General features: G+C 37.7%; 1 protein-coding gene across 1 annotated transcript in view; it reads left to right on the top strand.

Moving 5' to 3' along the window:
- Positions 1 to 13,488, top strand: part of ATP10A (ATPase phospholipid transporting 10A (putative)) — a 111,549-nt gene that overhangs the window by 73,804 nt on the left and 24,257 nt on the right. Inside the window, exons 8-10 of the mRNA XM_030950293.1 lie at positions 8,701 to 8,918; positions 10,366 to 10,560; positions 11,999 to 12,560. Coding sequence (XP_030806153.1) covers positions 8,701 to 8,918; positions 10,366 to 10,560; positions 11,999 to 12,560 — 975 coding nt within the window. The remainder of the gene's footprint in view (positions 1 to 8,700; positions 8,919 to 10,365; positions 10,561 to 11,998; positions 12,561 to 13,488) is intronic.

The raw sequence follows: 13,488 nt of genomic DNA, 5'->3' as shown, positions 1-13,488 counted from the left end.
AGCTGAACTCAGGCCCTTAAGTTTGAATATTGAATGTTCAGATCTTTTTTCTTCAGATGTAGTGAATTTAACAGAAATCTATGTTTGGGCACACTTTCCTCTTATGATTTCATATTACAATATAAAAGTTAAAGAAAACAGAGTGAATGTCACTACAAAAAAAGTGTCAGATACATAAACTGATTGATTTTTTCAGTCCTTCTTTTCACCTATGGCTTTGTTTGGGCTTCATTGTAAATCCAGTCAGTATAAATTTTCTGACAAATATAATTTTTAAATTGACACAGAATATTTACACAGCATTTTATTCTTTTGTTGTTTTCCCTCTAGGGAAAATAGGTCTTTCTCTATAATTCTTTATATAAATTGTGATAATTTGTATTTATTTTGTTCTCTATAATCAGTATAAATACCATAATAAATACTATGCTTCATTCAAGTATTTTGTTAGCTCTATTCTGCAGTTTGATTTTATAACCATCTGTTATCTTTTCTGCTGCTGAAGCCTTCTTGTTTAGATATGATAAAATGTCTATCACAGCTCTTTCTGGTTTTAGGGTGTGTATCAACAACATTTCATTGCTGTGTGCTTACTTGCAAATTATTTGTCAGCCACTTTTCTGTGTCTTATACCAGAGTATCTGAATTTCCTTCATACATTATAACTGATGCCATCCTGCTCTGCACCTCAGGTTTTGCTGAAGATTTAGTGAAATAGAAAATTCTAAAATCTTTCACTTAGGGGGTGATCTGAGTCTGCCATATATGCTAGAAAATCAAGTAAAATGCATTTGCTTTTTTTCATCTGTTTCAAAGATGACACTACATCTTCACATATCCAAGTATTTTTTTCATGCACAGTGGTTTATTTCTTGGAATCTAACTTTGAGTAGCACTTTATATGAAGAAGTTAATTTAAAATTAGTGTACATGGGTCAGGATGCAAAAGCTGCCAATAACAGGTCATTTTGCACTGTAAAAGTAGATGTCTAAGGATGGAAATAACCTTGCTCTAAGCTCTTTCATTTAAGTTGTTATTCTGCTATGGTGGGGTAGCAGTGCCTGTCATTCCAGTTGCTTGACTTTCTGCTCATGATAAGATCCTGTTTTCAGTTTTGGATAGCTGGACAAAACTTTTAACTATTCTTTCAAATTTGTCATGCCAGATGTTTACCTCAGGCATAAATTTTAGGAGAGAAATTTCAGTTATAACAGCACCATTCAGCCGTATCCAAAAACAAAGTTAAGGTGTAGCAGACTTTTTTTCCCATGGCAACATTTTCTGGCAGGTTTTCCACTGAAGTCAGTTGGAGGCCCTATGTTCTTGGGCTAAGCCATGCACACACACAGTGCAAAGAGTTATGTCTACACTGGCAAACTGAAGTCTGAAATTTCTGAACTTTTGAACTCTTATTCTCTTTTAAATCATTTTTTTCTGCATAATCTAGGACTACTGCATATCTGTTAATTACTCAACCAATAGATTGTGAATAGCCATCATAAATTTTCTCTATGCTGCTTTATAAGCTCTTCTCCCTAAAATTTATTCAGAGTTATGAGAAATTTTCCCATTTTTTTCTGTTCTGCTTGTTACTATACTGCATTTGATATTGTCATATCTCGGTTCCTGGCACTCAGGGAGTGCATTAAGCAATGCACATGAGTTCCCTGACATAGAGATTGATCTTTCCCCTTCTTCCTCTCCCTATACATGCAGTACACAATTTTGGGGATTTGGGAGCTACTTCAAAGGTGTATGCTATGCTGTGTTCAGTTTGGTGTATTTGAGGCAGCCTGTTTTTTTCTTGAGTGGTGGGACTATCCTTTTTTCCCTTGTAAATTCCTACCACAAAGCTGTATAAATTCCCCATGTGAAAGATGAGCTTTATGATTATGAGGGAGAATTCTGTTTTGCATCAGACATGGACGTGTTAATTATGATTTTCATCACAGAGGTTTATGCAGACCTTGTGCATGGTTGAAGCAATTATTACATGCTTTAACATAAAAACAGAAACCCTGAGTGAGACTTAATACATTTTTAGGTATGGGAAGCAAGTTTTCATGAATGTTCTGGAGAAAACATTTTCCTCCAGAATTCTCTATAAGCTCCAAGTTTCTTATGACTGATGGATGGCACTTTGCCTAGGAGTATTGCATTGTTATAGTCTAGACAAGAGGTGACAAAAGCATAAATAATAGAGGGCAATAAATTGCACTAGTGTGAGACAGAATCAGCTGGAGGTAGTACAAAGTATTACTCATAGGTTCTGCTATGCAAAAGCTTAGCACTGAAGAGGAATCCAGGAATGTAGCATATGTAATCATAGTTCCATGGTGGAAGCACTATGAAATACCCATCACTGTTGAGGTCATTTACAGTATTTTGGTGGTGGATTATGCACTGATTTGGATCAAACTATGGGAATTTGCACTGCACATTTAGTTCCTGTGGAGACTATATTGACAAGGATGGGATACTAGTTACCTAATTGCTGATATTTGCATGGAGGATAGTAATCTGATAAGATTACAGTTACTGGATAAAATCAAACATTTGTGGGATGTAATTTATCAGACTTTTTTTTAGACATCTATGATGGTTCTGTAATACATGCCTGTTTTTCTGTGGTGTAGAATTCTCTGTACAGACAAAGAGAATTCCCACCTCACATCTGTATGACTGTTGTCTTCTCCAAAGGTTCTTCTTGACTGGTGGAGTGTTAATTTAGGAGCAGGGTATGCCATGCACCACTCCATTTAGAAGAATGATTGTCCCATTCATAAGAGTCTTGGGTATTTACAGAATACCCATTGGCACTATACTCTGCTTAAATCCCAGAATTACTCCTCCAGTCAGTAGTACCTTCTAGCCCAAAAGAATGTTAGCACAAAAAAAAAAGAGAAAATGTGTTGTTTCCCTATATGTCAAATTGCATGGCCATACCAGCACCCTTCATTCAGTCTAGGAGACAGCTCCTAACAATTCTTAGAACTGGCCATGCCCCAAGTTTGCCTGCTAATCCCAGAGACAGTAGATGCCCAAAACCCCACTGTGCTTCTGAAAGTCCTTACATGATTTAGCTACAACCAGATGGTCTTGGCCTGACATTTGTCGTAGCTGTTTTCCAAATGCTGCATTAATCACCCTCTTGCCTATGGGATGTGATCTCTGTTTTTCTAGTTTTAGCTACCCATTGTATGAAGCTGTTGACAAAACACAGATTGAATCTCCATGAATACAACTACATAAATCTGAAAAATCTGAATTTTTCATTCTTTGAATTCCGCCCCCTTTCCTTCCAATGACTGAAGACAACATAAGAATAAGAGAAGTTTATGGAAGTGAAGGTAGATGATAAAAACCTCAGTGATTTTCTCTTGTTTAACAAAGTTTCTTAATCACTAAATCTGAGAGATTGAGCTTCTTTCTACTGTCCAGTTTTTCTTGAAGAAGGTTGGCTAGCAACTAATTTTTAGAGGAAAATCCATTATGTCAAAAAAAATCTATTCTAGTTCAAGGGGCTGTTTTGTAGTGGAATTTTCTTACTCTTTTTGTGTCATGAGAACATATCCTGCATAGTCCAGCCATATTAGAGAATTACTTTTTTTTTAAGGCATAGAAATTGAAAAACCTTTTTGATAAATGCAGTGGTTGCTTCCAAAGGGATTTCTCATCTGCCACCTTTAAAATCTGATGAGCTTGAGAAACCAGGATAGTCCATCTAGCCTTTCCTGGAAAGCTGAAAATCTTTAGCAGAACTGGGTGCTTCAGGCATTCTGTGTAGCTTTTTTGTAGTTTCTCTTTACCTTTCTTACTGCTTTTTTGAAAATTTCTAATTGATAACTAAGGAGAGAGCCAGTATGAGCAGATGTAGAACTCAGTACATAGGGAGTGAGTGCCCCATTTTAAATCCTATAAAAGACAGAATACCTCATCCCTAGAGAAAAGTACTGCTTCTCTCTAACCATATAGCCACACTGACAATTTCTCTGAAAAATCTCAAGAAAAAAGGAATCATCTCAGTTTCTGAGTAAAGGGTTCTTAATAAGGACTTAAGGTTATTAAGCCCCTGGGGATGTCAAAAGGTTAGAGGAAGGGGAATCTTGGTGCTTTCTTATTTCAAGGCTTACTCTTATGGGCAAGTTCTAGCAAAATAAATTAAGATTATGTTAGCCAACTTGTACAAATTTGTAGCGTTCTAGCTGCTTGTCTCAATCTTTATGTAGACACTAGAGTGCACTTCAGAGTGAAATAAACTTGCACTTATAAAATAATAAGGAAATAAGGTGGTCTGATGGTGTAAGTGCTGCACATACAGATTTACTTAGTGACAGTTCAGTAGCAGCCTTATTGACTGGTTTGAGGCAAAATGGAATTTTTCCATGGTGAAATAGTGCCCACACAATGAGACAACTTAAGTATTCTGGCTTGAGGGGTCTGCAGTTTTATGCTGCTTGAAGGGAAATTCTTTACAGGTTCCCAATCTCACATTTCAAGTTAGTGGAACATCTGGATGTGTAGCAACAGTCTCTGTCAGCCTGAGAAATGGACTCCTTGTCATAGAGCATATATGGCATGGAAGGTAAAACAGAAAAAAAAACCAAAATCAAAATTAAATTAAAGAAAAGGATTTTTACAATAAAAGAATTTATCTTCAAGAAGATAAGGAATTTATCTTCTCAATACTTGGCAGTTATTACAGGAGTTATATTTATAGCTTCTGCAGTCTTATGAAAGATAAAAGAAGGTTAATGGAATAAGTATTAACTGTTGTTTCTTCTTTGTGTCATAAATATAAAGTGGAGTACACGATAGTGAAATTTGACTTTCATAAATTGCATCACTGTGTTACCAAAGTTGTTTGTGTCTTTGCCCTTAATAAGAAACTGAATAGAAAAAAAGATCAAGGCCATCAATTTTTAGTGCTGAAACTGAAAAGTATCCCACAACAATGTCTCTCAGGTTATAATGTTCACAGGAAAAGGTTCTCAATTGGAAGGAGCTGAGTGGGTGGAGAGAACAGCATGTTCCCAGAGAGGCACGCACTGCACAGCTGAAGCAGTGTGAACCTTAGCCACAGCATAACTATTGAACCGTGCTTCATTATTTCTTTAAACTCCTCAATTCTTGCTGCACAATAATGTGTAAGACTGCTCTTGAGAAAATGTTGAAGGGGGCTCAGGCTTGTTTTTTGTGATTGCTGTCAGGTTTCCCTTGGTATAAACTGAAATAACACCATTTGTATCAAAAGAATTGCATTTGATTTGGTTAAATGAGATTCTAGTCTTGTTCCTACTTTCCCTTTTCCTCCTTTTTCTCAGGGGCAAGGACAATTAAATGGATGTGTTACAATAAAACCTGTATAGGGAGCAAGAGATAGCTATTATTATAGAGACTAAAAGGAACCACACTATCATTGTAATGCTGATAAATAAACTGCTGCATTAGGAAACAGCTTTTGCTATGTTGAATAAACAAAATATGTTTAGATGTAATGCAAGAAAGAAGAAAGAGCAATGATGAATCCAGAGATACGGTATGCAGGCATAACTGTATTGTATATGAAATGCATTCTCTGCTTAACCATAGGGTTTTTATACAGGGAATAAAATTATATTCAGTTCAGGATCTTTGAGGTCTTATATCTCAAGACATATTTTCAGAGCAGAAACCTAAAGTAGGTGTGATTACTAAAGAAAATGTATCCTTTTAAAAAAACCTCTGCTTGGAAGGGAGTTGGACCAACTAAGTGGCACAATTTGCAAAGCCGAAGTAATTGGAACATCACTTTCCCTGTCAAGGGATGTTGCCTGTTATGAGAAGAAGCAGCTCAGATTTCTGTCTAGCATTCAAATGTCCAGCATCTGTGGTGAAAATATTATCCCTGTGGCAAATCCAAACTTTTCTTACGCTTTTCCTGAGAGTGGCCATGTCCATATGCAGCACCAGCTCTGCTTGAGGCTGGTTTTGCTGCTGAGGGCTCTAGAGAAAATTAGCCATAAAGATGTTTTTCTTACAATTGATTTAAATCTTAAATGTTGGTAAAGTGTGGAAAACCTTACTGCTGTGTCATCTTGAGCAATGTTTTTTCAGCCTGGGGTTAGCAGTGTGTAGCAAGGAGCCTGCAGAAGATCATGAAGGCAGAGGTTGCTCTGTCTGACTGGGCACTGCCCTCACACAGGCCTCATCCTGGGGTGTGCACTCCATCATACCTCCCCAATGGAGAGAAGGACAAAAGCTCTTCAGGGTGATGCTCCATTCTGGTTCTTGAGGCATCCTCTTAAATTAACATACTGTGATATCCACATGGCTCATTCCTCCCTTCCTGAGCAGTGAGCAGTCTGGCACAGTCTGCCTCTCCTCTTGATCCAGGACCTGGCTCTCTGCTTAATAGGTGCTGCAGTTCAGTTAGGGCCCTCAGTGTAGGCTGCTTCTGACAGAGACAAACCTATAATCAGTTGAATTAAATTCACACTATAGGGATCTGCATTTCCCCTGGGAAAATACACAGAACCTTACAGAGCAGAAGAAAGTGGCACTAGTGGGCAAGAGTGATGGGAGAGGTTAGAACTGCACTGGCCGAATGCACATGCATGAAATTGCAGGAAGCAGCCTTTGGAAGTGAAATTAACTTCATTAATTTGCAGCTCATTACCATGCAAGTTAATGAAGTTAAAGGAGACCAGTGGGCTCCCTAATTCTTTGAGCTGTCCTGTATGTTCTGTAATACAAATCAGAGGACTAGGCAGGTCCTGAAAGGATAAGGCAGCAGTGCTGTGCTGTTCTCTTGGAAGCTGTGTGGCTCAAGGAGCATCTGCCTACATAGCAGTGAAGATGATGTTGCTCAACCTCCTTTCCATCACATGACACAGAGGAACATGTATACCACCAAATAATGCTAATGAAGGAGACTCCCCAGTCATTCACCATTAGTCTACATCAGGCTCAGGAGCTGGGGCTGCAGGGCTCTATTCAAGCTGTTGGGCAGAAGTGAACTGCAGCGTGTCCTTTCGGTCTCCAAATGTACTATGGTCCATTCTACATCCATGGTCTGAATTTTTTGCCAGGAGGAGCCAGAGTGCAGTGGAGGAATTGCATACTTGGGCACAGAGTTAGAGCAGAGACCAGGTGAGCAGTCACAGCCAGGACTGAGAAACTCCTGTTTCCTGGGTTTTAGATAAAGCCTGCACATGTTTCAAATGGAGTTTATAAAACCTCTGATGCATGATACTGTAGTGATAAAGCTATCACAATGTCCTGTGTGTGGTCTGCTTTCAACTCCTCCAGCTGCTTTTTGACAGCTAAAATATGTTTGGAAATTGCAGTGGATAGTGAGGGTGAGTTTTTCTTTGTTTGTAAAGCTAGTTACATTGAAAGCAATCGTGCCAAACTCACCCTATATAATGCAAGATTATTCTCAGGAAGTATTTTGAAATAATTTCTTTGTTTGTTAAAAGCCTGAATAATTAACTTACATGCTAGTGATTTATCATTTGCTATTAGGAAAATCTAATTTGTTACACTGGAGAACCGAAGCAAACGGAGCCACAAGTATGTAACTTGTACTGTATGGTGTGGATTATTTTGAAAGCATAATGAAAATCTTTTCAATGAATACATAATGAAGGAATAAATAGATACCTGTTAGAGTGGCATTTGCCTGCCTGATGAATCACCCAGATTACTAAATGCTCTTGGTCTTTAGGAATGAAAAAATATGTTGTACATATTTTTGTATATAGCCTGTACAACAGGCTGTTGTACAGCCTGTCATTAGAGGGGCAGGATTCCACAGCTGGTTCACACCTCTGCTTTCTGTTTCCTTTTTGATTTCTGTATATCCAACTGCCGGGATTGTTTTCTAGCATTAATTGACTTGGTTGGATTCTTCACTGAGGAAGTATTCCCCTAAAATATATCATTTGGAAAAACTCTTTCATTCTGTGTAAACCAGGAATTGGTCACTGCAGCAGATGGTGATAGGAACAAGTGTTGCAGTAGGTGAAGGTCCCCTGCTTTTCATACTGCATGCTGCATTGTCCTGTCTGTCATGCAGAGAAGAAGGGACAGGCTCCACAGTGGTTTTAACACTAGGCTAGAATTTGGGTTCATGTCTCCACTCTCCAGCAAATGGCTCTGAGCTTAAGCAAGGATTTAATGCTGTCTGTACCTCATCTCTGTGTGTAAAACAAAGGCAGTAGTGCTCTGTAGGTGTGCTGTTCTGGGTACATTTCAGGTATCAGTAACTGGTACTCAGTAGATGTGATATTTTGGCTGGAAAATACTTAGTTTGAAATTTGTGCTGGAAATTACATGAAAAATTTCTGGATTGTTTATTTCCTACTCAGATTTCAAGTGAAGACCAAATTATTTGCTTGATTTCATCAGGCAGAGCTGGAGAATAGTCTTCAGGGATGCGCTGAATTACTGCAGAGTCTAACTGCCTTTCAGGGAGAATGTGATGATAAGGGAGGCAGTGCATTGTGTTACATTTCTAATTATGTTATCTGCATCCTCCATTAGATACTACCATTCAATTAAGACTGCACTATATCTCCTGGTAATGGAGATTATTACTGAGAAAGCACAGCATAATATTAAAATCAGATCACCTGAAAAAAAGTCACCATGTTCCTCTCCCTCTTTCTAAGTCACTTTTAACATATGCAACATTTGTCCCTCTTTTTTACTGGTAGCCAAACGCTTAGCAATGTACCAAGAACCTGATTCAGAAGAAGAAGAGGCAGTCCCAAAAGGAGGAACTCTGTCCCAGAGGGATAGTATCTGCAGCCATCAGAGCATCAAAGTGATTCACAGGAGTCAGAGCACCAAAACCCACCGACGCACGGGGAGCAGAGCTGAAGCAAAAAGAGCGAGCATACTCTCGAAGCACACTGCATTCAGTAGCCCAATGGTAAGTCATGAGAACTAAATGCACAGTGTTGTAATAGAACCATGTCTTGGAAGAGGTAAAGAAATCCATGGCACATTATGTGACTCTACAGATTTCATCTTGGTGTTTTTACTTCTGTAGTCACAGCTGTTTGTACAAAAATAATGAAGTGTTGGCACAGATCTTACCTAAATGCCTTGTCTGTGCGAACAAGCTGAAGGTAAAGACAATCTGAAAGGTTGGTTTGAGTTATAATTTGAATTTGGAAAGAAAATGTATGTCTTCATCTACAGAACCTGAGAATAGCATTGAGGTCAAGGACTTGAATTGTTCTGCATATGCAAATTCTTTTCTCTTTTGTCAGAGGATTTTAAAACTATCAATTGCTGGGGTGGACACCATGTATTATTGATATACACCATAGCATAGTTTTTAGTGTGTTTCAGTAATTATCAGTTGACTACATGTGTTGTGTTTTAAAAACTAAATACCTTTACATTTGAAAATGTTGGTGACTTTATGTCCTTACAACTTCATTTGGTCTATTTTATACTGCTGTGACTCTGTGTAAGTTTTACATCAGCTAAATGGTAATAAGAGGAGAGAGGAGCCAAGTTGTGTCTATTCAGGGGTTTTGCATTGTTGCACTGTTGACAAAAATTCACCCTTAAAGCAAATTACAAATACAGACAAAGAAAGATGCTTTTTGCACTGGTAGAATTTCTTGATTTCATTCAAGAAGAGTAAACTCTTTTGATAAAACTCCAAGTTGCAGATGTTATACATGGAGTTCTTTGGTTTCTCCTATTCATCAGCTCTGCTGAGCATCAAGAGATAATATTCTACTGAGAAAAGAGGCTTAGATCAGTTTATCTTTTAATCTTTTGTATCCTTGCCTCCCTCTGTGTTACGAAATACTGGAGTTTGCTCTGACAAGAATTATATTAAATAAGTGGAAAATACTGATGAAATAGACTTGAAAGGCCTCAATGTTTCAGTGTAAAAAACCCTCATGAATTAACTTCAAATGTGTGGATGGTTGTTGCTCTCTAAGAAACAATTGAAGATGGTTTCATTTTCTTGTGCTGATGTAAAGCCAAACTTTAAATGTCATTGCTGTCTATTTTTTCCACACCTCTGGTCTTTGCAGTGTACCATACATTAGTATTGGATAATAAATATCTTGAATTAAACAGGAAAGAGGGAGGAAAATTAGGATGTAACTCTCCTCCTTTTCACTACCTCCAAAGTAGATAAATATTGCTGTTATAAATATTTCACATCATTTCTACCAGTAGGCTCATTGTTAACTGTTTATTGTCTAGAATGGGTGTGTTATAGTTCTCTCCACCTCTACTCTGTGGTGTAAGGCCACCCCAAAACTCTTGATATTGACACTGCTTTAATTGCATGTTGCTGCTTTGGAAATGTAGAAGCACAGATATTAATCACTGGTATTTGTTACTAGGAGAAGGACATCACACCTGACCCCAGGTTGTTAGAAAAGGTGAATGAATGTGCAAAGCATCTGGAGATCATGAGGAGCCACGAGCAGCCGTTATCCCACCTGAGTCCAGAACTATGCGACGTTTTTGACTTCTTCATAGCTTTGACTATTTGTAACACAGTCGTGGTTACTGCACCTAATCAGCCCCGACAGAAGGTAAGTTAAAGAAAAAGGAGAAGAGAGTTCAGGCTTCTTTTGCCTTGATAATAAATTATCTGGTAAGCTAGAGAAATTAAAGCCTCCTGTTCTAGTGAGAAACAGCTAGAGTTGTGATGACTTGTAGAACTGAGTTTAATAATGCATTAGCTGAATGGAGTGTATCAGCTATTTCACTTGCCTCCATGACAAGATATTCTTTCATTGACAGTTTCAAGATACCTCTGAAACTCTCCAGATTTCTTGTACTGTAATGTATTCATTTAGTAAGCATAAATATGTAAGCATGTGTGGAAACTAGTTTGTAAATGTGCAAAACTTACCAGAATGGGATATAAGCTGTCAGTGAATAAATATTTCATATATATGGATTAAATTAAGAAGAGGATAACACATTTTTTAAAAGTTTAAAAAGAGAAATACACTTGAAAAACATCACTTAAAACTTTCAAATTATGTAAAAGATGCATCTTAAGCTCATTATGAGAAATAATGATCGTTAGTGCTTAAATTGGCCTTTAACTAGTGTAATTGATGAATGAGAATTTCAAGAATGCATTCCCAAGATGATCTGTAAGACAAAACTATAATGGAATGTAATATTAAAGCTCGCCAGCAGCTGGAATTTCCATTCTGGAGAAAATTCTGCGCTTTGCTTCTGTTCCAGATTGGAATAAAAAGTGAACTAGTCTGCAAAATGATGTGTTTTTGTGCCAAGGAAACATTTGGAGAATGCTCAGTTCGGCTGTTTCAGGAATGCTACAATGTTATACAATAATATAATATATATTACTATGAATATGCTATTGCTAGTGTTGCTACTGTATCTTTAGAACAGATTTGTGTGAAATGAGATGAATGGTAAGTCTGAACCAAAATGCTTCAATGCTGAAAGCGACGGGGGAAATTACTTGTCGCAACATGTGTCTTTTGAGAATATTTTCAACGTTGGCATATTCTCATTAAACTTTACTTCTACAAGATACCACCCTTCTCAATAGAAAAATACTGCATTAACTTTTTTTTCACTACCTTCACTGAATATGCATGAAGGATGACAAGTTCATACTAATTGTAGCTTCTAGTATGCACTGCTGATGGTGATGGTGCAACATTGATAGACTATCCATTAGTCATATCTGAAGAGGTGAAAGAAGAAAAAACTGTTTTAATACTGTCATGGTTTGACCAGGACAAATACAAACATAGGTGCTTTCCTACACAGGTATAACTCTGAAGTTCTAGTGAGTTTTTTTGTTGTTGTTAAGTCAGTGTTGTCCATTTACTTTCCCTTCTCAAAATACAAATACCATTACTTTTTGCCCTCAAAGAAATTTTACTCTTTAGTTGGAGATGCTTAGACTGACTATCAGTGTCAGAATTCTTGTTCAACTTTTCTTTGGCATTTGTTCATTGATGGGTTTTCTTCCATCTCAAGGTTAGAGACCGATTTGAACTAAAATCTCCAGTAAAAACCATTGAAGACTTCATACGAAGATTCACTCCAAGTCGCTTGACCTCTGGATCTAACAGCAGCAGCTCCTCTAGTCTAGCTACAAGCAAATCAATGCACAGATTTGGTCTGAGCACGCTTTCATCTACATCTACGGATAGCACTTTATTAAAACTGGAAGAGAAGCTGGCATACTCTGCACAGATGAATAACAATGGCTACAGCTCCCAGCAAGGCAGGATGGCTGTGGGTGGTGCACCTGAGGAAGGAGAACTCCGTTATGAAGCAGAGAGTCCTGATGAAGCTGCTCTCGTCTATGCAGCAAGGGCATATAACTGTTCTCTGGTTGGAAGGCTGTCTGACCAGGTATCAGTGGAGCTACCTCACCTGGGAACCTTAAACTTTGAAGTATTACATACGTTGGGCTTTGATTCCGTCAGGAAGAGGATGTCAGTAGTGGTCAGGCATCCTCTCACAGATGAAATAAATGTTTACACTAAAGGAGCAGATTCAGTTGTTATGGATCTTCTTCTCCCCTGCTCTTCAGGTACACCTCTTACTTACCTTTGGGGGGTTTGGGAGGCAGTTAATTGCTGAAGATCTCATCATGTCTTACTGCCTTGTCTAGCAAGTAGATTTGCATGCTTTTAATTTTGTAGAATGGCAACCATTACCCTTCTTATATAATACTTTGTAATTGTTGCAAATTTTCTGTAACAAATTACTGGTTCCTTACCTCACAAGAATGAGTGAAGATAATTTCTCTAGAAGATCTTCTACTTGGAAGCTTTATTTTAAAGGAATTTCTTACAACTCAGCCAAAGCAATTTACCTTGCACTAGAAAAACCTGCCTGGCAATGCTTGGACAGTTGAATATTTTATATGAAACTGAAGTACTTTTTACTGCTTCCCTCTGTTTCATTTGTAAGTCCTTACATCCATTTGCTGAAATATGTTGCATTAAGCAGTACATTTTTTCATGTTTAACTATGATGCTGAAGGGCAATGTGAATCAATCAGCTATCAAAACAGAAGGGTTGTGGCAAAAGACGTAGAGATGCTGTTCAGACAAGAAATCTTGTCTTCAAATACATAATTGACTAGCAAGCAACAGACATGTAGCTGTGAACATGGAATTTCCCTAAAGCATGGAAAATTCTTCAGCACCCAAATGTCCTAGGAAGTAGAGACAACTTTAAATAGCTAATTGTAATCAGTTATTTCAAGAAGAATACTGTAAGTTTTCAGAAGTTAGAGGAAACTCATGGGTTTCAGTTTGCATTAATCAGTTTGCATCTAATTTACTGTATTTTCAACACTGAATTTCATGCAGTGTTTAAGGATTACCCCAATATGAATGGACAGAGCCCAAAGTGCTAAAGATACTTCCCATGTTTCACTGAAGCATTGACTTTGTGGTTATTTTGACATTAGTTGGAGTAAACAATTGTGAAAGGCTTATACTGTGTAATTT

Source organism: Camarhynchus parvulus, chromosome 1 (genome assembly GCF_901933205.1).
Source record: "Camarhynchus parvulus chromosome 1, STF_HiC, whole genome shotgun sequence".
NCBI classification, from domain to species: Eukaryota; Metazoa; Chordata; class Aves; order Passeriformes; family Thraupidae; genus Camarhynchus; species Camarhynchus parvulus.
This window is presented reverse-complemented; position numbering and strand designations above follow the sequence as displayed.